We start from the raw sequence: 27,176 nt of genomic DNA, 5'->3' as shown, positions 1-27,176 counted from the left end.
TTTTACCTACGGGCCCGCCCTTCCCCTTCAGAAAAACGGCGCGAAATTGCGCCCATATCACGGGGACGCGCGCGCGCGCCCGCCGGGGGGGGGGGGGGGGAGGCCCACACGAGGAGGTCAGAGGCTGATCCTGCCGTACAGGCCAGGATCCATAGAGCGGCACTGATCTGTCTGCAGCAACCGCCTGGACCTCTCTGAGCAGGCTTGCAGGTAAGAGCATTCACTCCCTTTACATAAGAAACCTCAATAGATTCCCAGGGGCTTCTCTTAAGAGAATTGTCACTATACACACAGGCCCTTTTCAATGCTACTAGCACCAGTTGCAATACTACCAGGGAGGTCACAATTATGGGGATTATACACATATATATAGTCATCCTATCTTTAAGATATGTGACTCACCTTGCCAGATGCAGCGCATAAACCATAGGCATGTCCCGCTGTGACCTTCCCCCAGACAAAACCTGCTGCGAACCAAGTTCCGCAAGTTTTCCCTTTCACTTACCTGCTCCATGCCGCAGGACTTTGCACAGCAAGAGGTCCAATCTTCCCCCATCTCCGTGGGGCTGTCTAGACCTTCAGGCCCTGGGTTCCTATGAAGGATCCACTGTCCTGGGCCCATATAGCACCCTGGCAACAGAAACATTAGGCCCCCAAAGGTTTCTAGGTTCTGGGCCCAGGGTCCAGCTCTCTGTGACAGAAAGCATTATGGGCTATACCCCAATGGTTTGGGGTCCGGTTACTGACCACTTTAGCACTGAGGCCTTTGGACAGAACCGGTTAGCCCACCTTAATCCCAAGGATGTGGAGGCAAGCTAAACCATGACCAACACCTAAGACACTGGCGTAAAAACTGAGGTACTCCTCCTATGGGAGGGGGTTATATAGGGAGGGGCATTTCCTGTTTGAAGATTGCCAGTGTCAACACCTGAAGGTACTCCATATAACCCATATAGTAATGAATGCCGCTCTGTGTCCCGTGATGTACGATAAAGAAAACACATTATCTTTTACTTTTTGCTATAGTATATATCCCAATTAAATAAAAAAAAAATCCTCAGTTTAGGCCGATATGCATTCTACATATTTTTGTTAAAAAAAAAATTGCAATAGGCGTACATTGATTGGTTTGGGCAAAAGTTATAGCGTCTACAACTATGGGAAAGATTTATGGCATTTAAATGACGCTTTTATATTTTCTTTACTAGTAATGTCGGTGATCTGCGTTTTGCGCTATTGCGGCTGACAGGTCATTTTTGGGACCATTTACAGAGCGACCAGTGCTATAAATATGCACTGATTATTATGCAAATGTGACCGTCAGGGAAGGGGTTAACACTAGGGGGTGATCTACGGGTTAACTATGTTTCCTATTGTGTGTTCTAACCGTGGAGGGAAGGGGACTCGCTATAGGAGATGACAGATCATGTTTTTTGCTTTGTAGAAACACACGATCTGTCTCGTCTCCTCAGATAGCACAGGGATTTGTACGTTTACACACAAAAGCTTGTGTAAGGGATTGTGCATGGCCAGCGGCGACCGCACCCGCTGGTCATGCACATCGGGTTCCCTGCTCGCGCGCCCTCTGGTGGCTCTCCTGGGCAAAGCTGTATATATACGGGATTTCGCCCAGGAGAGCCATTCTGCCACAGTATGAGTCAGCCGGTCGAGAACCGGTTAAAGAGGAAGTAAACCTCATACTTTTTTTTTTAAATATAACGATTGTATTTGTAAGGCTTACACATTTAAAGGCCAGTAAAACAAAGTTGTAAAATACCTTTTTTCATTTTTCTAAAATGTATTTTCTTCCGGGTATTGGCCGCACCATCTTTACTAGTGATTGCTGAATCTTTTGCAGAGGTCATTTCCTCCTTTACGTTTTCCTGTCAAAATTTTGCGCATGCGATAGTATCGCAAGGCTTCCTGTGCTGTTCTCAATGACAGTAAATAACCCGGCATGCAGAGGATAGTAAAACGGCACACAAAGAAGCTATGGACTGTGCCACTGACGTCACTACAGACTGCAGGATGAATGAGGAAACGGTAAGTGGAATTTCACTTTCTATATAGATTGCAATGAGCTAAAGTGAAAGGGTCCCACTTTAATATGTTGTGCAGAGGATCTTTTTTTGACAATTGTGTACTTCCATAAATGGCAGAGAAAATATTTGCTCAACTAAGGTGCAAATCATGGAAGCATCAATACAAGGCAAAAACACATATTTCCAAATAATGCTCTTTTTTAATGCTTAGCTTTATGGAAGTGGTTTCATTTTTACACTATTCAAAAATTAATGACAAATGCATACAAGAGGAAACAAAATAAGAGTGTTAACTTGTTAAATTAACAGCATTAACACTGCATGATTTCCCCAGATTACAGCACAGAAGACAGTCAATGATGGTCTTTTGGTATATTAATTTTCTGGATAAACAGAAAACTATAAAAATAAACAGGCTGAATTACTGTATTTCACCAGTTATTGAAAAATAAGGACAGGAAGCAGAAAAGGAGGTACACACCGAAATTTCAATCCGATTATAAAGTATATACTAGCCCCTATAAATCATCAATGACCTCCAAGACCAAATATTTTATTTTTCTAATATACAAAATACTATTAATGTAAAAATATTAATCTACTGGAGTTTAAAGAGACCATTTATGCATTCAACATATTTTATGCATGTTATATACCTTTGAAAAGTAACCCTTTTATAGACAGCCAATAGCCCTGACACTGCTGATTGACACCATCTTGTGATGTCTAACAGACTCAGAGCTGCCACTCAAGTGACAATTTGTAGTATTTTCCTTCCTTCCTCCTCTGGGAGCTACATAGAAAGGTTAAAAGACTTCAAGCTGTCATTGATGCTAAAGGGGGCAATATACTGCATTAAGAACTGGGGTGTGTAAACTTTTGACCAGGGTCATTTTGGTAGTTTCTGTTGCCATTATGCTTTAAAAAGAGTAAAACACAGTTGAATGAGAATACATGGCTTCAGCCAAATACTACCCATGAGTGAAAGAAAAGTTTGCGTTGTCATTCATATTCTCTGAAAAATTGCCAAGAAATCATAAATTCTGCCAGGGTATATATATATGTGTGTGTATATATATATGTGTATATATATATATATATGTGTATATATATATGTGTATATATATATATATATATATATATATATATATATATATATATATATATATATATATATATATATATATATATATATATATATATATATATATATATATAGTTAGGCTCCACTACAACAGCAGAGCCAGGGTTACTTGGATTGTTAGTTAGCCAGCAGGCTCTTTAGGGCTGAGTCTGTCACTTTCCTATGGCTTCTGGAATCTTCATGAAGGTTTCTAGAACTTAGGAGGGACAGAAACAACGCCCTGACTATTTATGAGATCTCTCCAAAGTCCTATTTTTGAAGCAATTCGCAATCTCCTGGCAGCAAGTTAGTGGGTGGAGGTAATGGAGGAGGAAGTAGAGCTTACAAAGGTAGAAAGAGTTGATGGGGACTGCCTGAGAGGGTGTTGAGAGTGATAAAGTAGGTCTGTTTGGCAGTGCGGAGGAATGCGGAGGAATGAATGATATTTTTGGGGGGCAGATGTCAAATGCAATGTTTTTGTTATTTGAATGCATACATTTGCAAAGCATCCGTCAGGAAAGCCCATCAGGATGATCCCTAGACCATATTTCCAGCTATAATATAAAAAAAATAAAAAGTGTAGATCTCAATATCTCCTAATGCAAAGTGTATGCAGAACAATCCCTCTTCAAACCCACCACCCTTGCCAAGCAGAGAGACCATGAAGCTTAAAACGCCACTATGCAAATTTATGGGTTTGAGTCCAAAACAACACTTTGGAACCACTTCTCTCCCCATGGAGCAGGTTGCTGGAGCTTAAAAGGAGGTCAAATGCATACAATGCTTTCAATCAACTTTGAATGGGTTCTAAAGCATTTTAATATAATTTCCAATGCACGAAAACCAGCTACATTTGGCCTGTTAGCACAAGCCTAAAGCCCCTTAAAACAGGACCTAAAGGATCCACAAAAGTTTTTAGAGCAGTAATGCTTCACATTTTCACGTTGTTGGTTAATTTTACAACAATCTACAAAGCACTTGCACTGACCAAAAATTACAGGAGAAGGCCACCAGGACATTACACAAGTAATTTTCTCAGCATTTTAGCCTAAATCTGAAAGCCAAATGATTTTGGGAAAAAACAAATTTTTTTGGGGCTCTGTCTGTACAAAGTAATATGATTCAAACATTAAGCAGTGGGTTGCAGTCATCTGAGCCATGCTATAGTCATTTTCACATGACATGTGGGAAAATTCAAAACTATTACTTCAAACAAAATACTGGTTTCTGCACAGGGACCAACATGACTGCTCTAGTTACTCTAAAGTGCAAAAAGTAGTATTAAAATTCAGCAGCCAACAATAATGCTTTAGTGGTTGCTTATAAAACTGCTGCTAGCACATGCCCACTGAAGATGTTGAAGCAGACTTTTACCCTTTCTACTTTTCATATAAATGAGTATTCATAGGAGATTTTTTTCCCCTATAGCCCCCAGCGATACTAATTTTAAGCATTCCAGGAGACATTGGGGCAATCTTTTGCAAATGTGTTGCATCATGGGTGACAGAAATATGGCGGCATTCTACTCTACAGTGCAGAATGTAGTATTAAATAAAATTCAGCAGCCTACAATAATGCTTTAGTGGTTGCTTATAAAACTGATGGCAGCACATGCCCACTGAAGATGTTGAAGCAGACTTTTACCCTTTCTACTTTTCATATAAATGATTATTCATAGGAGAATTTGTTTTTGCATAGCCCCCAGCGATGCTCATTTCAAACATTCCAGGAGACATTGGGGTAATCTTTTTCAAATGTGTTGCATCATGGGTGACAGAAATATGGCGGCACGTGACCAAACATGCAGCAGCAGCAGATTACAGCATGACAATAACTGATTCGCTAGACATGCAAGTATGTGTTTTTCGAGGATAAAACTAGCAAAGATAAGAGGGAATATTAAAAAAATAAAAACACACAGCATGGAGAGTATCAACTTACCGGCCAGAAGAAAGGTTATAAGGCAGGTCTCCTTAGGCATGTAAAGCTTGACTCTAGATCCACTGAACACATACTCTACAATGGCTTCTGAACGCCCAGCTCTTTGCAGGAAGGGAAGAAATTGTTTTGCTTTTTGAGTGTCCTGCAAAGAAACACACATTAATTAAAATGGCTGCAGAAAGAAGAACATCACAATCAAATAAGATCTTCATATGACTTGTAGCCAAAACTACTTGTGTGAATCTAGAGGAAGGTGGAAACAAATGTAGACAGCTCAGGCATACAGGATCTACTAATTAGGCAAGGGCAATATTAGCAACTGACAGCACATAGGTTCAGTTCCAGGGCAGCTGATGAAGCACATTGTTGGCCTAACAAGATATCGCTTAGGATGCCACCCACCTGACAGGAGAAAAAGTCAACACTGCTCACCTTTGTTAGAAAAAAACAAACTTCTAATTCTACAATATTATTGTGTACTATAAAACGCACAACAGTTCAGGTCAAGTCTTGACACTCCTATTGCAAAAATACATTCTGAAAATGATCTCTTATCAAAACCAAGGGGACATAAGCTGAACAGTTGAAAAAGGTTATGATTTTGTCAAGAGTTTTCTAAAGAAGTGCTAAAAAGCTGCATAGACTACAGAGTGAGAAAACACATGACATGACCTGCAGATACTGTGCTACTGTTCACTTTAAACCTGCTCTTCAGGATATTATTGGTCAAAAACCAATGTTGACACAATTACCCCTACCTATTTTCTGCCTGCTCTCACCACTCAATTTCAAGGGCAGACATTCCCCACTGCAAGCCCAATTACAACTTTCAGCCAACTTAAAATAGTATAAAAACGTTTTTAAACTCGTCAGAAACTGTGAATATAAATATAAAATTATATACACACATACACACACTGTTTTATTTTATTTTATTTTTTTTAATTACCTTCCATTACTTCACTAGCCCTGATCTCCACACATCAATAATAAAGAGAACAAGCCAAATAAGCTGGTACAAAAGTGCTCACAAACTATATATCAAAACTATGAAATGAAAAACCCAAGACAAACACAAATGTAAAATTACATAGCAACAGGGTCTTGTAGCTCAAATAGGTCATGACAAAGATTGCATTAATCTGACCCTGTAAATCAATATTACCTGTATTAACTCATTTTCACAAACAGTCCTCATTAACAATGCACTATTAATTTATCACAAAAGGCATTTCAAATCAACATAAATGAAGTAACGTCATCACAGTATACAAGTTGTAGAGAAAATCACTCATGGAGTATACCAATTAGTTCCCCATAATCCTCAATATGGCCTTCCTTAGATTAAGCTGTACACTGATAAAGAGGATGCAATCCACCATAAGCAAATTCCTAGAACCTTTGGAAGATATGCCAAATTCTCAAAGAAAATTTGTGACGTCACCTTTAGGTCAAGGCAACCTATAAAATTCTACACAATCTTGAGGCACCCTATTCTGAAATGTGAAAAAGTAATAATAGTTTTACACAACGCAACAAAGAAAAGGGTAGGGCACCCAATGTTAGTGGTCATTTATTCTTTTAAGCCCAGGTTCACACTGGGCTGCAGGAGTGAAGCTGTGCGAGTTAAGCTGAACTCGCACAATTTCACTCCCGCTTGTCAGTCCCGATTTCGGACGCAATTTCAGAGACATTGTGCAGGTTTTGAAATCGCAAATTGTGTAGCGACGCAGATGCGGCATCGCACTGATTAGGACGGTGCCATTGCCGCCGATTTGAGATGTCAAATCGCATCTCAAAGCGCACCAATATGAACCAGGGCTAAAGCAAATGCTACTTTGCACACTGGTTCTGACTAGTATTCCAATATTTCTTGTATACAATTTTTGTCCAATTTTTATGTTTTTTCCAAAGCACACTCTGGCTAAAAAAGGCTGGTCTATAAGTATCCATGAACCAAATCGTCATATGCTATAAATACACACATGGTTGTCATTACACTGCCTATGTATATCAACAGTTGTGTTAAACAGAGAAAGGCAGCCTGCTTAAAGTGTATGCTACGCAGCAACGCAGAAAATTAACATCCCGGCCAAAGATAAAATGAATAGATACTGCTGCACACAGGCCAGGATCAAAGAGCAGAGCCACCGTTGCCAAAAAAAAAAAAAACACACATATCCTTGATGTATAGCGGTTTCCTTGCAAGGGTTTATCATATTGCAATTGCCATTAAACCCCAATTAAATGGGTAAGTTAGCTTTTTTTACTTGTCATATCTCACGGAAAAAAAACAACCTAAATGACACAAGTGGTAAGAGGTGTAACCATTGTGTACGCTTGGCAATTATCTGCTATTACTAGGTTTATGGCTAAAATTGCCATGGGAAGTAGGGAGAAAGCAGTGACATTGACTACCTCTGACTACGGATGTCCTCCAACTATTTGATGAGAGGCTCAATATGTACAATCTACTGGAAATGACTGAAGTTTAGAGAACTAGGGTACCCTGAACATGTGATTGTAAATGAATTGCAGAATACTGAGACAGGAGGATATGAGACTCAAGCATGAGAGTACCCATAAAGAATCCCATTTTGAACATAAGTTTACAGCAAGGATGTGTTTATAGAGCAAAAGTTATTGTCCCCGTTAACTAGAACTTATTCTGACATTTAGGGCTTTCAAATACCCTTAAAAGCATTTGAGAAACTGGTCCCTTGGGAATTTCCTTGTATGGAATGACTTCAAGACGCCAAAAATAGAAGTCCACTGTACTTTCCTGGGTTTTAGATGAGGGGTGTCATTTCCCGTTCTTAATTGCATTTAGATCCATTTAATGCAAATGGCAGCAAACCTGTACACCTCCAGAATGGACAAGGATTTCATATTAAGGATTATTATGCATGTCATTACACCTTTGTGATAACAGGATTTTTGACTTGCCGTAAAATCTGTTTCTCTGAATTCATTGACAGACACAGCCTTCTATATTCAGAACCACAGGGTTATATCTCCCCCTATAGGAGTAGGACACTAGGCAGAAAAAGGACTACCCATGGGCGTAGCCAAGTCTTAGGTGATCCACATCCAAGTATTCCCCCAGCCTAGAATGTATGGAGTCAATCCCGCTTATGATTGGCCTACCAGGTGGTTTTGTTTTGTTCTTGTGGACCTTTGGGACCTGGTAAATTACTGGTATCCTAGGTGCTTTAGGCAATCGATATCAACCCCCAAGAAGGAGAGGGTGCAGAGGGGGAAGCAAAAAGAAAAAAAAAAAAAAAGAGTGGGTTAGGTGACGGTATCTTCAACCTAACAAGCGGCATCGACTCCATACATTCTAGGCTGGGGGAATACTTTGATGTGTTCCTCCAACCATTAGCAGCAAAAGGGAAATCGTTCAAAGACGGTAAAAATGTCATAAATTCACTATCACAGATTAAGGTAGATGATTACACGTTGTTGATCACCATCGACGTGGAATCTCTATATACCAACATAAAGCAATCAGATGCACTTTCAGTGGTGGCATGGGCTTTGAAAAATCAAACAGAATTAAGGCTGAAGCAAAGGAGATGTATACTGGAGGGCCTTAGAATGGCCATGAGGAATCATTTCTTCTGGCACAACCATAACTACTACAGCCAGACAAAAGGGTTAGGTATGGGCAGTAAGTATGCCCTGAGTGTGGCCAACATATTCCTAAACAAATGGGAGATGGACGAAGTTTTCGGAAAATGCTGGCCACACATACAAACCTACAAACGGTTTATCGATGACATTTTGATTGTCTGGAAGGGAAACCGTGAAGAATTGGAGGAATTTATAGGACACATTAATGATAACCAATATGGAATTGGATTTACGGTCAATGTACAGTGGAACAGTACGCAGTCCCTAGATTTGGAAATATTTTAAAGAGGGTGACCAACTACACACCAGAACGTACTTCAAAGATACAGACTGCAATGGTTATATTCCTTACAGTAGTTGCCATCACCCACAATGGAAGCGTGCCATACCCAAAAGGTAGTTTATCAGAATCAAACATAACTAATTCCATAGAGGATTATCATTTACAGACTGATATATTAATAGGAAGGCTTGCAGACAGGATATGAGAGAAGCAGATTGGAAAAAAACAAGAGCTGTAGTTGGAGCGATGAACCGTGATAGTATATTAAAAGACAAAGTTGGTAAGCAGTCCGGAAAGGAATGATCTAACCTTTATAACAGGATTCAATAAGGAATATAAAACATTCAAAGGTATTATAAAGAAGTATTGGCCTATCATTTTGGGAGACCCCCAATTAAATAAAATTTAATTGGAGCAAGGAGAATCAGGGATAGCATTGTAAAAAATGTCCCTGATCCTCCCAAAAGAATGGTTTCCTTTTTAGACCATAAAGGTTTCTTTAGGTGTGGCAGGTGTAAACTTTGCTTCACCACGGGGGGACCAAAAAAGGTCACTCAATTCCAATCCAGTACAAAGTGGAACATAAAATGAAAAATTAATCATGTGTTGCAGCACGCATGTCACTTATGTTTTAGAATGCGAGTGCAGCCTGCAATACGTGGGCAGAACGATCAGAAAACTCTCGGTTAGACACTATGGTGTCTAACACCATAGTGTCTCACTGCACTTTAGACAGATGCACAATAGAGACCCAACAAAATTAAAAGTCTATGCTATTGACAAGGTAGAGCAAAACTGGAGAAACCTGAATTTAAAAATAGAGATATCAAGGAATGAAACTTATTGGATTTTTAAATTAGATACACTTAGACCAAACGGAATGAATGTGGAACTTGACCTACTGTATTTATTGGCGTATAACACTCACTTTTTTTTACCCTGAACAGAGAGGGTAAACTGTGCCTGCGTGTTATACGCGGGAGGCTATGGAAAGTTTTTTACTGAAACTTCCCTCTTAAAGTTAGGATGCGTGTTATATGCCTGTGTGTGTTATACCCCGATAAATACGGTAAATAGTTTTCTGGAAAATTTAGGTGTTTTATGCTTTTACCGAATTTGTGAATTTTTTTTATATATATATTTTTTTTATTATTATTTATTTTATATTTTATTTCAATTTTATTTTTATTTTTATTTAATATTTTTTGGCATACACACATTCGGTAAATGCTTAAATGATTAATGGCATGCACATAAAATAAACAGAAATTATTTTTCATTACAAGTTTTTTGTTACTTTTTTTGTAGCATTTTTTGTAACATCTACCGCAATATTTCTGTAATAGCGGTGCATACAAATCTTAAAATACCCTGTCTAATCAACATTTGTAGTACTATTGTTTTAAAGATTTTTATTTTTATTTAATTTTAAATAACATTTTATTATTTTGAATGCGTTTTTAAACACTGTAAAGTCATTCAAGCAGTACCAGCCAAAAACGATCCTAGTAGGACGTTATGAGCCAGTGAGGAACTGTATATGAATGGTGAAGGGTGGCCCACAGTAAAAATAGCAGTGTAGGAACAATTGGGGATATATTATTGGTCAACGTATGTAAAGTAATACCATAACCAACATGGCGCCCACAGCTTCCTGATGATGCAACGTTGCTTGTGAAATGCGTAGAGGCTTCTGGGTAACGCAGGTTGGGCGGAAATACTTCACGCGCCAACCCCCTGCCGCTGAACCGCATAGAGACCGAGGCGTGGAGCGTACGCCGCTAGACGGAACACCACACGGATGAGCGTTGGTGGCGCTCGGTACTGCTAGAAAGACTGATGCCGGTCTGGAGGCACAATACCATGTGAGTGCATTTCATACGTTTAATATAAATAAAGCATTTTTCTAAATATACTACACTATAAGCCCCTTGTTTTAAGAAAACTAAGATATCCCCCCCTGCATGAAAGGAGGGAAACAGCAAGCGGGCTGTAAAGAGATGAGACATCCATCCAAATTATATACCTGGGAAACAGCATGTTGGCTGTAAAGAAAGGAGATATCCACTCAATATTTCAAAGGCAATATTATATTTGGGTCCAGTGAGTGCGCATGTTGGAAGTTGGTGGCACAACTTGGTGGAAGATTCATTTACCCTTAGGCCCCTTTCACATTGGGACGTTTTTCATGCGGTACAGCGCTAAAAATAGCGCTGCTATACCGCATGAAAAATCATGCCCTGTACTCTTCAATGTGAAAGCCCGAAGGCTTTCACACTGAAGCGGCGCGCTAGCAGGAACGCTCGAAAAGTCCTGCTAGCCGCTTCTTTACCGCGGTATAGGAGCGGTGTGTTCACCGCTCCTATACCGCGCCTTCCCATTGAAATCAATGGGAAAGAGCGGTAATACCGCTGTAATACCGCCGCAACGCGGGCGGTATTAACCCTTTTTCGGCCGCTAGTTAAAACCTCACCGCTAGCGGCCGAATATCGCGGTAGAAACGATGGTATAGCCGCGCTACAAATAGCGCGGCTATACCGTCACCGCGGCTGACGCTTCAGTGTGAAGCCAGCCTAAGGAGCACTTTTGAGTTTTGGAGTATTGGACTCTTACAAATTGAATTTTTATATTTTTTGGAACATCTAATCATATTGATTTTTGTTGCATCTATTTATTCATCCTTAGTGGGTTTTTTGGGGTTTATAATAAGGCTGTTTGTTCATTTATTTATTATTTACTATTTATTATAGGTTCACTATAATATTAGGATTGGTGCAGTAATATATTTGTTTAAATTTTTCACACACACCATATCTTGGTGTTCACAGTACTGCTGCAGATCAATACTACTAATATTTCACTATTCTATACAAATATTCACAATATTGTTAAGCACCGGTGACACAAAATATACATATAGCCAGACAGGGCTGTACAGATGCCGCAGCATTTTTAACTCTGGGTGCAGAGTCTGACAAGCAGTACCTCGTACAATCCGGCCAAACCTTAAAAGGAGGAGTTCACCAGTTGTTCGACCCATATTCAGGGTGTAACATGTTACAAATGCACCTGGCCCTGCACCCCTCCGAGCCCCTGTTTTGACAGCAAGCGAGAAATCTCCCCAGCTCACGGTCACATCTGGGAACTACAAGTACCCAACAGCATTTACGGCTGTTGGCTTGTAAGTCCCAAATTACTACCAGGGCTCTGTTAATTACTCTAGGTAGTTCACCGAGCTTCCTATCAGTTTGCAGCTGCCTGCCTGTCCAAAAAGTGGAACTCAACATATTTTGGCTCAAGCAACAGCTTTCGACAGTGGCATGCATTTTTTGATCACATTCTAAACACCTACATAAACCAATCACTGTTTTTTTTTTTTTTTTTTTTACACAAAAGGAAGGCTCTAAAAAGGAGACTAGAGACCCTCATGGCTTTTTTTTGCCGTCGGTGTTCACGTTACAGATTTTTCTTCTTCTTTCTAGTGAAACTGTCATCCCTCTGACCGTAGGTGAAAGTGAAGACAGAATTTTTATACTTGGAAAGTAAAGCTGGCCATAGATGGTGTTTCTTTGGATGCAGCAACTGAACTATTCAGGGAGCAAGTGCTAAAAATGCAGACAAAGGAAGTCAAACGTATCTTTTTTTGGTCCAACTTTGCATTATCTATTCAAAACAGAAAATGCAGTGTTAAGCTACAACAAATTTCTACATCAACCCTTAGGTCCCTTTCACACAGACGGATAGAATGGTGTTTTTAGCTGCGGATCTTCTTGTTTTCTACCGCAGTTAAAAGCACACAATGTTTTCCTATGGCCCCATTCACACACAGCCTTTCGCTGCGATTTCGTCACATGTGGTTTGGTGCGAATAGAAAAAATTTAATTGAATCCGTCCAGGAGCAATTTAGCGCAGCTATATGCACATAACCGCAGGTAATCACAGTCTTCTGTGTCAACTGCGGATAGCAGCTTGAGAAAAAAGAAATGAATAACAGAAAGCACATCATAATAAAAAATAAATAAAAAGGGGTTTATATGGGAATGACTACCGCAGCTAAACGCAGGCGCATGTAACCGCACGTAATCGCAATGTACAAATGCAGCTAATCGCAGTGCCCGGAGCCTTGAATTTCACAGAACTCTTACATGCTTTTAACTGCGGCAAAACAGCCGTCCGCGTGAAAGGCGCCTTAGAGAGCTCAGATAGAAGTAAAAACTAAAAATGTTCCAATTTTTTCATACTCAATCAAAAATAAAAATAAGTTTGGTTGGACTAGCACTTTAAAATATGGTTAGTCCAATGCCTTATTAAAATACAATGTAATGTAACCAGCAATATTTCACTGGGAGTTGCTTACTATTTTGTATTCTATGAGCCATGTATAGTTTAACAAAAAGGCATATACAAGATGCCAAAAAATATGAATAAATTACAGTAATGCATAATCCAATCAGATTTTGGTAATAGCAAAAATTGGACTAGTAACTGTACACAGTCAATGAGCACAAGCTGTTCACCTGCCTTGGTAGATGTGCAACATTTTACCAAAGGCTTTGTACAGGCAATGAGCAGTTAAACATCTCACAGACATTAAATTAATTAGGGGCAGTGTTTTGCTGAATGTAGGGCAACCCTGAAATCTGCAAGTAGAAAAAAAAAAGAAAATTCCCGAAGCTGCTTCCCCTGCTACAATATGCACGTTGCTTCTACATAAATCGTGCTGGGTTCTCACTCCCAGCTCAGTCTCAAAACAAATCTTGCCTTATTCAAGTTATTGTACTGTACAGACTGTGAGAGGGCGATAACATTGTCTGCAGCTCCAATACAAAGTCTGCCATGCATTACAGAGTGCCAAGTCTCCAAGCTCTAGTGGTATACACAGACTTAGAGGAACTTGGGCTTCAGAAATCAACTGTTATTCAGAGGTGCATATTGTTGCCTGCTACCTCTTAAAGGGGTATTCCCCTACAGTCCTCATCGCATTACCTTTAGCCCTGTAACACAACAGAATCAAATCGGCTAATTTCATCCAAATGGTGTTTCGGTAGTAGATACCTGGAACAGTCATGTCTGGGTGCTCCGCCATTAGCACTGACATTAACAGTGTATTGTACATACCGGGTTTGTTTCTGCCCTATACTGGTCATTAACCCCTTGGCAATGGCTCCCGCTGCACGTTTAAGGGCTATAGACTGCTAGGAAGCAGGGTGGGGCCAACGGCCATGTGACCGCTGTGATTGGCGGTCAGCGTTCACATGATCGGAAAACTGTTAGCCAACCATCACTGTGCTGGGAGCCTTCAAGGCAGTACACCACTGAAGTGGAGAGAGATTAGAAGACCTGTCCTGTTTTTACTGCCGTCAGTGTCAATGTTAAGGAGCGTTATCCTTTTTTTGTTCTGTTTACCATTCTCACCGTTAAAGTAAAAGAAAAATACACATTTTGGGTTGTCTCCATAACAGGAGCAGGGTATCATCTTCTAAAGTGACACTAGTTTTGGTGACCTCAGTGACAACCAGGGATTCCCTCACTTTGAGAGATTTTCTCTCACTTCCTGCTTTGACTTTTGGGCAGGAAGTAAAAGGGAAATCTCCCCAATGGGACACAGAAGGCAGAGGGTTCAAACCCTGCTGTATTTATGCAAAATGCAAAACAGGAATTTTGACAACTGTAAATTCCATATCTGGATTACAGTACAGGACATGGTCATCTTATTCAAACAGTGCATACAAAGGATAGGCAACAACTAGTAAAACAGAACTGTGCCAACAGGTCCAAAAAACAACAGGGGTTAAGACAAGTTAAGAGTCCAGCTGCATCCTCAAATGATTGGACATAGTAAAGCTTTGAAAAGGTATGAACAGAGAATCAGGTTGCGAAATGGCTGGAAAATGGCCCAGGACACTCCAAAACATCTGGTACAGCATGCACATAACTGCACTGGAGGAGATTTTTGTTAAGTGTATAAGGTCTTGTAATCAAAGTCCTTATCCATTATGCAATAATGGATTTTGATGCAGGGCGACTCTTTCCAGCTCCTGAGGAAAACAGAATCCGTCTAATGTAAGCAGTAGATTTTAGGTACATTACTAGCTCTGACTACATCCAGGCAATATAAAGAATTCCTTGTTGTGAAGCATAGGGAAAGGCCTGTGTAAGTTAAGATATACATCTGACAGGCACGATGGCTACCAAAAAGGATACTTTGCTGACAAGACTTTTTAGGGGAATATTTGGGTACAGCTTTGCGCGAATGCACAATTGTTAAAGCAACACAGTGCTGTATCGCAAAAAATGGCCTGTCAGGAAGGGATTAAAACTTTTGGGAGGTGAAGTGGTTAAACAACTTATCCCTTCTACAGCACAGGCACTGATGGCTTTTCAGATTACCATTATAAAAAAAAATTGCTGAAATACTAGCCTCATATTTAAGTGCTTTTATTAACCACTTGCTTACCGGGCACATATACCCCCCTCCTGCCCAGGTGAAATTTCAGCTTCCGGCACTGCGTCGCTTTAACTGACAATTGCACGGTCATGCGACGTGGCTCCCAAACAAAATTGACGCCCTTTTTTCCCCCACAAATAGAGCTTTCTTTTGGTGGTATTTGATCACCTCTGCGGTTTTTATTTTTTGCGCTATAAACAAAAAAAAGCAACAATTTTGAAAAAAAAAATCAATATTTGTTGCTATAATAGCCCATTTTTTTTTTTACAAAAAAAAAAAATCTCAGTTTAGGTCGATACGTATTCTTCTACATATTTTTGGTAAAAAAAAAAAAAAAAAAATCGCAATAAGCGCTTACAAAATATGGGACAGAATTATTATTATTTTTTTTTTATCATTTTTTTTACTAGTAATGGCGGCGATCTGCGATTTTTTTATTGGGACTGCGACATTATGGCGGACACATCGGACACTTTTGACACATTTTTGGGGCCAGTCACATTTATACAGCGAACAGTGCTATAAATATGCACGACTTACTGTATAAATGTGACTGGCATTGAAGGGGTTAACACTAGGGGGTGAGGAAGGGGTTAAATGTGTACCTGTATTGTGTTCTAACTGTGTGTGGAGGGGGGTGACTGGGGGAGGTGACCGATCTGTGTCCCTATGTACAAGGGAGACAGATCGGTCTCCTCTCTCCCCTGACAGGACGTGGAGCTCTGTGTGTACACACAGAGCTCCACGTCCCTGCTCTGTCATTACCGATCGCGGGTACCTGGCGGACATCGCGACCGCCAGGCACGCGCATCGGCATCCCGTGTGTAAACACGGCTTCCCCGTGCTTCACTGTGGCGGCGCATCGATCGAGTGATCCCTTTTATTAGGGAGACTCGATCGATGTCAGTCCTACAGCCACACCCCCCTACACTAGTGAACACATACACAGTGATCCCTAAATGTTACAGTGCCCCCTGTGTTTAACTCCCAAACTGCAACTGTAATTTTCACAATAAACAATGCAATGTAAATGCATTTTTTGCTGTGAAAATGACAATGGTCCCAAAAATGTGTCAAAATTGTCCGAAGTGTCCGCCATAATGTCGCAGTCACGAAAAAAATCGCTGATCGCCGCCATTACTAGTAAAAAAAAATAAAAAAAAAAAATGCAAAAAAACTTTGCCCTATTTTGTAAACGCTATAAATTTTGCGCAAACCAACCGATAAACTATTATTGCGATTTTTTTTACCAAAAATAGGTAGAAGAATATGTATCGGCCTAAACTGAGGAAAAAAAAAATGTTTATATATGTTTTTGGGGGATATTTATTACAGCAAAAAGTAAAAAATATTGCATTTTTTTCAAAATTGTCGCTCTATTTTTGTTTATAGCGCAAAAAATAAAAAACGCAGAGGTGATCAAATACCAAAAGAAAGCTCTATTTGTGGGGAAAAAAGGACGCCAATTTTGTTTGGGAGCCACGTCGCACGACCGCGCAATTGTCTGTTAAAGCGACGCAGTCCCGAACTGTAAAAACCCCTTGGGTCTTTAGCCAGCATATTGGTCCGGGGCTTAAGTGGTTAATGATTTACAAAAATGGTGAAAATTTGCCGCCATTTGCCGCCACTTAAAAACAAAGCTTTTATACATGTTATTTCAAAACTACAAGCATCAGACCAAACCAGACAAATAATTGAGATGGTTGCTATACCATTGAAAAGATACATGCCGAGTTCAAACACAAGGAATGCTCTTTTCACTTGATCTACACAAAGCTTTTAAATTCCATATTACAAGCATAACAGACCCCTGCAGCGTCCCGGACTTAAGTTACCATTCTTGAAGTTTTGATATCTACATCTCTAGGATGCACCGAAATTTTGGCTGCCGAAACATATTGTCCGAAAATTGAGTGTTCGGCACGTTGGCGAAAAAAGAAAAAAATTGCAGATAATGGAGCAGAAAATGGGAAAGGGCGTCACCCATTACCATGAGTGTCGCTCTGGCGCGCCCCAATCCTCTCCTCCTCCGCGATCTGCGTCACAGAGCTGAACTGCACAGACCATAGTAACAATGTACCGCCTCCTGTGACAGATGGCACACTGATCCAATGATGGGACATTGAATCAGTGTGAAGTAATCACAGGAGTTAGGACATTGTTACTGCAACCTGGGCAATTCAAATACAGCTCTGACACACTGAGATTGCCGATCTGATTTGGGCACTGGTGAGGCTGCATGACTGCATGCCATTTTACATAAACTTGTCCTCTAAGCATTTTACCTAACCATATCAAAGGCAAGAAATGAAAACCAGGAAATTGAGACAGGCCAAACTGCTGTGCTCTACCTGCAGTTTATAAAAAGGGGCAAAACTAACAGAGTTCAGCCATTCACCCATTACCAGAGCGACACTCTGGTAATGGGTGACGCCCTGTCCCATTTTCTGCTCCATTATCTGCAATTTTTTTCTTTTTTCACCAATGTGCCGAACACTCAATTTTCGGACAATATGTTTCGGCAGCCGAAATTTCCCCAAAACCAGATACAAGTCCAAAGGAGAAAGAAGATTTGCTGTCCAAGGCCCTCGACTTTGGAACACTTTGCCAACCTCCATTCGGTTGGAGGAGAACAATCAAAACCCACCTCTGAGCCCAAGGGAGAAGTGGTCAAACAAGCGCCCAGAGGCGATTCAGTTCGCATGTGTAGCGCTATATAAATTTTTCACTCATCTTCAACCTGGATATTTGTATGTGCATTTGGGCTACTGAGAGAAGTCCATTGCTGTTAGTTACACACTAAACATTTACCTACAAATAAAATGCAGAGACCTCAATGCAAGGCGGTAAAGTGATTTTAGTAAGCCAGATGTACAGCGAAGAACGTGTGTTCTGTGAAGCGGCTTTGGATTGTGCCTGTGGTCAGTGTGCTGCATAGTGTGGATGTATGATTTGATTTTGCTAAGAAAAATGGGCTTCAAAAAAAGCCAGTCTGCACTCTGCAGCTTGCACTTTAAAGCCTCTCTGATCAGCCACAAGGAGTTCTTCTGCATAATTCAGGGGCAGCTTTTGAAGTCTCCCTGTTGCTGAACCGGTTTGATGAGCAAACATCTGGACAAGAAAAGCAAGCACACAGAAGGCCATTGAATATCATGCCCCCCTTCACTTACAGCAGCCTGTCAAATTTCTGTGCCAAAGGAGATATTGCATCATGAACTATACTATTTCAGCGCCAATATATCAATGCAGGAAGTTCTTTGTTCGGGATACTTTTGAGCAGTGGTAGCCGTTCCATAAGCCCCCCCCCAAAAGTTATTTTGCAAATATGAAAGCTAATCATAGAACAATTTATTTTAAAATAACTGATATGACCAACATTTAAAAAAGTAAAAAAACTTCATATCATTTAACAATCAAATCTTTTTTTTTTTTAGAGGATAAAGTTTATGTGAACCCCAAACCAATGTTTCACTACATTTGGCATCACTTTCTATTTTGTTAAGCAAACATTTTTGTGAATGGGTCGTAATCTTTTTTTGCCTGGAGATGCTGCCAGTAAACAGACTTCCTGTTATAGGCTGGCAATGCTAAGCCAATGCCTTATAATTGGCAGCAGCGTTTTCAGTATGCCTTGTATATGCTCTCCTACGCATCAATACCAGGCACATTTACCCCCTTCCTCCCCAGGCCTTTCAACGCTGTTGCACTTTTTTTTCCCCCTACACAGAGCTTTCTTTTGGTGGTATTTAATCACCACTGTTTATTTTTTGTTTGTTTTTTTCAAAAAAACAAGTACAATTTTGAAGAAAAAAAAAGTTTATTAGTTTGTCAGAAAATGTTGTAAATAAGTCATTTTTCTCCATCGCTGATGTGTGCTGGTGAGGCTACACTGATGGGGGGCACTGATGGGAACCGATAGGCGGCACTGCTGGGGCTGCACTGATGATCAGCGCCCTGATTATCTGTACAGGTCTCCCCTGTGAGTAAATGCCGCTGATCAGCACTCCTCTACTCGACTTTTTACCAAATCTAGGATAACACCACGTCCCAGGGACACAGCACACTTGCCACGCAATGAGACTGGGGCAACAACATCCTGGAACAAGAGAGCACCCGCCCACCGTCATTTGTCTATGGCAGGGATATGCAATCAGCGGACCTCCAGCTGTTGCAAAACTACAAGTCCCATCATGCCTCTGGGTGTCATGCTTGTGGCTGTCAGAGTCTTGCTCTGCCTCATGGGACTTGAAGTTCTGCAACAGCTGGAGGTCTGCTAACTGCATATCCCTGGTCTATGGGGTGGGCGGGGGTTAAAATGGCTGCTGTTCTATCAGGTCTATCAGATATTGCCTATGACAAACCAAGAAAGTTTGCATGGTAAGTTGATGGTGCTACTGCAAATTGTAAGGCAGTGGCTTAGGGTTGTCCGCTTGCAACTGAAGTGCTCTTAGTGGCAAAAACTCCATGCAAGAAACTTTTAAAACATATTGTTTTACTTGATCTTTTTTGATCAGTTTGCAGTAAAGCAAGGAACAGAAACCTCTGGAGTATAAGGTGCTTTTACAAAACAAGAATTCTGTACAAACTACTTTTAGTTGTAGGAAAACACACAAGACTAACACAATATTAAGCTATACAACACAGGCTACCTAATTTTCCTAGCAAATGAGCATGGACAATAGTCTGTGGAATAGGAATACACTAAAAATTACTTTGCATTGGTTATAGTTTGCGCTTTCCATTAAACAGGGCTCCAGGCTCTAAAGTTCATTTTCCTGGTCTTCTGAAGTCACCTCTGGTACAGACTTTCCTTTTTAGTTTTTGGTTATGGAGCCTCCTTTCAACTTATGCTGCTGGCCTTTTATTAAGGAAGTTTGGGTAGCCATTCCCACATGGACATATCCTTTTCTGCATCAGTTTCTATGAGTAAAACATTCCCCAACTCAAACTTCAGATGGCACTGTTGTATCATTCATGCTATATTTCAAAAATTTCAGGGCCTAGATATTGTTGACAAGCCTGGGTCCAGAGTTTGACCAGAACTCCACTCTTTTTTTTATATATATTTTTCTTTGCTCTTCCCCTTTTTATTTGTTAAACTAGATGGACTGGTGTCTTTTTCCCCAACCAGACTATGTTACACAATGAGAGCTACTAAAAATGTATACACTGCACAGAAACTCATTTACATTTGCTCTATATTCAACCATAGCATTTTCTCATTGTATTAGAAGACAGCTTGTGTAAACATTGTTCCAATGGCATTTATTAGAGATATTTACTTTTAAGGCCAGAATTTTTTTTTTATGCAAGTCTGAGAAATCACAAAGCCTAAACTATATAATATATTGCATATTTTACAGTATGTATATATTGTTGGACCACACATCAATCAAGCAAAATGACAGGAAGGGGGGTGTAGCCAGACTCTATATTCACACCATCGTCTGGATGATGCTGTATGAAAGACTGTAGAACCTCCCACAGGTATTTATCTTGATTTTAACAGAATGGGGGCATTTCTGAGAGGGCTGGAATGGTTAATAGATATCAGCAGCTCACATAGAATAGATGTAAGAACAGAGAATCTAGAGAATAAAATGGCGATTGTTGCAATATTTTATGTCACACAGTATTTGTGCAGTGGTGTTTTAAATGCAATTTTTTGGGAAAAAGACTTTTATTAATTAAAAAAAAAAACGAAACAGTAATGTTAGACCAATTTCTTTGTATAATGTGAAAGATGAGGCTACGCCAAGTAAATAGATACCAAATATGTCACGCTTTATAACTGCATGCACTCGTGGAATGGCGACAAACAACGGTACCTAGGCAACGGTTTATTTATTTTTTACGGCTACCAGATTAGAGTTAAGAGGAGGTCTAGGGCTAAAATTATTGCTCTCGCTCTTACGATCGCAGCAATACCTGACATGTGTGATTTGAACACCGTTTACATATGTGGGCACGCCTTCCATATGAGTTTTCTTTAATGTGTGAGCTCGTGGGGACGGGGGCCCTTTAAAAAAAAAAAAATCTTATTTTATTTTTATATATAATTGTGTTTAAAAAAAAAAAAAAAAAACTTTGATCACTTTTATTGCTGTCACAAGGAATTTAAACATTCCTTGTGTCAGTAATAGGTGGTGACATGTACTCTATGGAGAGATCGGGGGTCTAAAGAATCACCAATCCCTCCTTTGCACTTCAAAGTACTCAGATCGCCGAGAACGGCGATTCTGAATACTATATATTTTTTTTAAAAATCCGGTGCCATTGGCAGCCAAGTGAACTGGAAGTGACATTGTGACGTCGCTTCCGTGTTTACAGTCAGGAGATTGGAACAAAGCTGTTTACGGCTTTGTTCTAGTCTGTGTCTAGGCGCCGGAAGAGGCGCATCGTGGAACGGGTCACCCGGTGGGACGGAAGGCCTGGTCAGAGCGGCGGGAGGAGGGGTTGTCCCCTCCCGCTCCTCCGGGATAACAACCAAGCGGCTTTTAGCCACATCGGTTGTTATCATCGGAAAGCAGATTGCCTGCTCTAAACAACGGTACCGGTATGATACCTGCAGCTGGACGCATAATGTGTACGCTCTGCGGCAAGGGGTTATATTAAAATTGATCCCATTCTACGTATGAATAGTTTTCCAAGGCTTTGGTGTCATGCAAAAACCTTCCTGGTTAGAAGTCCCATCCCACAAACTGTACCTTGAGCCTGACCTTTATGCACTGGTGTGCAGTCATGTTACAAGAAGGGGCCACCCAAAACTGTTCCCACAAAGTGTCCAAAATGTCTTCATATGCTGACTGAAACTAAGGGGCCAAGACTAGCCCCTGGGGAAAAAAAAAAACCCATACCATAATGCCCACCCCACCAAATGATTTGGACCAGTGCATAAAGCATGGTCCATAAAGACATGAATTGGCGAGTTTGGGGTGGAGGAACTTGACTGGCCAGAGCCCTGTAGTCAACTCGATAGAACACCTTTTGGATGAATTAGAGTGGAGACTGCGTGCCAGGCCTTCTCATCCACATCAGTGCCTGACCTCACAAATGCGCTTCTGGAAGAATGGTCTAACATTCCCATAGACATACTCCTAAACCTTGTGGACAGCCTTCCCAGAAGTGTTGAAGCTGGTATAGCTGCAGAGGGTGGGCCAACTCAATACTGAACACTGTAGCTGCTGCATGTCTGCAGTAAATGTACTATGGGCAGACAACAAGTGGATAAGAGATAAAGTCATTCTTAAATGCTTAATGGATCCCAAACTGACTACAGAGAAGAAAGAAAAAGGCTATTGTAAAATAAAAGCCATTCTAAAGTTTAGCCCAAGATGCCAGTTAATGAGTTTTTATTCCCCTATATTTTACTAGGTGGATTGCACTAGATGGTACACATTCTAGTGACATCTATCAGCATACAGTGTGGTGAGGCTCTGCAGCTAAGCACTAGCCAAGTTACCGGGCTGGGAATACAATGATAGACAGATCAGCACTTCTGCTGAATTAATATGCGCAGGCTGCAGGGCTAATCTGGAAATAGAAAGCAAAGGAACAGCAAGAAGGGATATTAACCCTTTCTTTCAGAAAAACTTGCTTGAGAAATGCTACTGACAGGATGGAAGTACGCCTAACTTTTTGTCAGCTTGCAGTAATGCAGCACGTCTGATGGTGAGTGGGTTAATCTGTTCCTGGTTCTCCATTTTGCAAAGCCCCACAGTGTAGACCTATGAAAGCAATAACTGCAGCTTATCAAATTTCTATGCTGATTAGGTTGTACTTTATGCAGCAGGGGATGGCAATAAGATACTCAAGAGTTTGTTTATTAAATAACCCTTTCTCCCTAGGGTCTGATAACTGGGATTGAACCAGTGCTGCTATGATGCGACATAGCAGATCTGCAAGCAGAGGATCCTTGGCCGCAGAATAACAGTTTTGGGAATAACTATTTCAGCAGCTGCCTTCAGCCTTTCAATGGGATCAGCTAAATGGGAATTTAACTGGGTTACATGCATCTTTGATTGATGGCAACAAAGATCTAATCACCTGGTTATTGCATAGAGACTGCAGGTCAGGTTGGTAATCTTACTGGTCGTTAATCTACAGAGGGCTGAGTGCAGGGTGACAGATGCCAAGGCAACAGTCAGATATGCCATATTCACTTCTATATTAGCACAACTAATAGCAATGACATGAATGACAACCCAATTAAAATGCACAATTTTTCACTATTTAGCAGCATACATACACAAAGAAACCTGTACTAATAATAGTAGGTAAAGAGGTGGCCATTACTCATTCTCCTTTTAGAAATGGGCTCAATTGAGATAAAATAGTTCACATTGTTTAATCTGAGTTGTGTAAAATGCACTGCCCAACGTTTTCACTATTTGCTTGAGAGTCACCAGTCTAATTTAAACTCATAGGGCAAGATTGAATTAGTGCAGTCAAAGAATCAAAGCTGCAACATCAAATGAGTATTAAAACTGCATACAATGCCATAAAGAAATTGCTTAGTGGAAAAATATATCACCTGGCATTGGAACGTGAATTGACCAGGTTTAGTGCTCATATTTCTGCTTCATTACTGTACTTTCTTTAGAGCATAAATGCAGGAAGGTCTGCTCTAAACAAGGAAATCGCCATAGAGCAGAATTCGACATGTAACTGAATATAGTTTTGTTTTCTCTACCTGCACATTTGAAAAGACTCATGGCTGCCATTGTAAAAACAACTCCTGGATAAGTGAGCCTTTTACTAAAGCATGTAGTCTTGATGAGCCCTTTTCTCCCCATGTATGAGAACTATGGTAAAATTTTGTGTTTGGTGCTTCAACTATGCTTGTGGAAGAGCATTTCATATGTGGCATATGCTCAACTTTGTACTAAAGTATCAGGGGAAAAAAAAAAAAATACCTACTATGACAATGTCATGACTTGTCAGGAGTTTACCTGCCACCTAGGTTGTGGAGATTCATACGAAATGTGTGCAGGGCTAAAATGTTTATGTGCACAAAATTAACTATGTATAATAAACATTCCAATATAATATGTATCAGACATGATATTATACAATCCAAATAGAATGATAGCGCAAAGTCAAAACAGCGATAGTCCAATACAAAAACGGTTGCCAACAGTGAGAAAAATGTGTATTCGTAGAAAGCATTCACCTCTATTCCCCTTTGTGCATCTTCTATAACTGATCACCATAAAGGTTATGAATGGACACATTTAAAATATGAATTCCAGGCAGGTACTGTTAAAATATGGTAGATGCTGGTGACCATCATAAACGGAACTCTCTCAAAAGGCGATCACCAAGCGTACACAAGGATCAACCCAGCAGACTCAAGCCCATCTAAAGCCCCAGATAACTGGGATCAATCTTGCCAGCCAAGCTCAAAGCAAACAGAGAACAGACCAAGTGATCACTGCTGAATAGTTTATTAAAAAACAGCAAAAAAACTTGTGTAGGAGAATATAAACTGCATATTAAGGCACTATGAAGTAATTAATGCCTCTGCACTGAAAAAAAAAAAACAAGTGCCTCAGTCAATGGTCCTAATCCACCAGCCTGCAGCTAGTATTCTTTTTCCAAGTTCGCTAAAATGTTTTGTCACACAGACGTCATCAATGTGTTGGCAGTCTCTCTTGCAGTATTCCCTCATGGGGTAATTCTTATCACAGTACAACAAAATTTGGTCTCCTGCTTGCGACCACACTGGGTCTGCACAGACCTTCACAAATGTACTTTTACAGCCTGTGTGCAGCTTAAAGAGCTGTCTGAAGGATCCTATGCATGAAATGGGCATGAGAAGAGGCCTGAACCTGGTAAAACTTAGAAAACATGTTAACAGGAGACCAGATGGCAGCTTTGCAAAACTGGGAAAAAAGTTGTCTGATGCATAAAGACCCAAGGGGCATTCACCAATCTAGTTAAGTGCACCTCTACAAGAAAGGGTACATTTTTGTCCTCAAGACCATACACTTCGACAGGGTCACAGGTAGGGGTGCCAAGGTTAAAAAAAACTCATGGTTTGGATCGTTCCTCCGATCAGAGTCACGGATTGGATAATTTTTTCGGATCAGCAAAAAAATAAGAATAAAAAAAAAAACAAATACACACCATCACAGCCCCAAATTGTAGCCTCACTGTGCCCCAAATTGCAGCCTCGCCAGGGCGGAAGTAGTGAGAGGGTGACCAGGACATGACTGGAGGAAGATTAGAGCCACGGGATTTGCAGAGCGGTAAAACACGCTGCAAGAGCTGACATTGAAACTGTCTTCGCTCTGCTCGCACTCACACAGTCCCACTTCCTCCTAACCCCACACTGTGACAGACAGAACACATCCCAGCATTGGATCCGCATTCTGTCTATCACAAGCGTGGGGTTAGGAGGCAGCAGGGCTGTGTGAGTGCGAGCAGAGCAATTTCAATGTCAGCTGTTACAGCGTGTTTTACCGCTCTGTGATCCCGCGGATCGCTTGTGTGCCGATCCAAAGCTGTTGATCCGTGCGGATCACGGATCAATGATGATCCGTTGCACCACTAGTCACAGGCGGTTGTAGAGGATGGACTGCAAAGTATAAAAGTTTTGACCAAGAAATGGGGGCACAATATAACAAAAACACAACCGCCAGGATATATCGCTTAGTACTCTGGACCAAATGTTAAAGTAGAAATATAGGCAAAACCAATTTTTATTTTCGATAGAGTTAGGAGGGGTTATATCCCGTCACTTTTTTTTTCGCCATCTGTGTCCCATTGCAGAGCTTTTTCCCTTGCTTCCTGTCCCAAAGGTTAACAGGAAATGAGGAAATACCTGCAAATTAGGGGAATTCTTTGTGGACCCCAAGTCACCAGAAACAGTGTTCCTATTGGAAGATTTCCCACTATTACTTTTCTGGGGACACAAAATTTGTGATTTTATTTTACTTTCAATAAAAGTAAACAGAACAAAACGAGTATGACTCAAAAGGGGTTGTAAACCCTAAAAAAAAAAAAAAAAAAAACACCACCACGTCTAACTTGCCGCCACTGTGCATTTCGTTTTGCAGAGTGGCCCCAATCCACCTCTTCTGGTGTCCCCCGGTGGCGCTATCAGCTCCTCCTCACATCGGGAAACCACCTAGAAGCGCTCTCCTTCCCCTTCGACCGATGGCTCCCCCCCTGGGGTGCCGGCCCCCCTCCAGTGGGTCCGTCAATTTAAATATCTGGGTATCCTTGTTCAGAGACACCTGCCGGAATACTTGGATGCCAATGTCCGCCCGGTCCTACAGAACTTCCACAGCAAGTGTACGGCTTGGAAGACCCTGCCGCTCACGCCGGTGGGTAGGGTGAATCTGGTGAAGATGTCTTTTCTTCCTAAGTTCCTCTAGGTTTTTAGGCATACCCCTGTTCCTGTTCAACTCCTCCTTTGATGCGTTAGATAGGGCTGTCGGGGCATTCGTGTGGCGAGGGGAGGTGCCCATGATCGCCAGGTCCACGCTCCAGCTCCCGGTGTCGGGGGGTGGTCTAGCGTTGCCTAACTTTAGAAAATATTATTGGGCGGCGGGGCTGTCTCAGTGAGGTCGTGGTTCACACAGGACCGTTCCAACCCTGCGGTGAACCTTGAGGCGGCAATACTGGGGTCATATGCTGAGCTTAGCAACTTAGTTTATAGGACGCCCCGCTCTAATGCTAATGTCACCACCCCCATGAGGA

General features: G+C 40.9%; 1 protein-coding gene across 1 annotated transcript in view; it reads right to left on the bottom strand.

The window, feature by feature from the left end:
- Positions 1-27,176, bottom strand: part of SND1 (staphylococcal nuclease and tudor domain containing 1) — a 701,900-nt gene that overhangs the window by 381,198 nt on the left and 293,526 nt on the right. The window contains exon 15 of the mRNA XM_040343211.1: positions 5,107-5,248. Within this exon, the coding sequence (XP_040199145.1) occupies positions 5,107-5,248 (142 nt within the window). The remainder of the gene's footprint in view (positions 1-5,106; positions 5,249-27,176) is intronic.

This window comes from Rana temporaria, chromosome 3, assembly GCF_905171775.1.
Source record: "Rana temporaria chromosome 3, aRanTem1.1, whole genome shotgun sequence".
In the NCBI taxonomy this organism is placed as follows: domain Eukaryota; kingdom Metazoa; phylum Chordata; class Amphibia; order Anura; family Ranidae; genus Rana; species Rana temporaria.
This window is presented reverse-complemented; position numbering and strand designations above follow the sequence as displayed.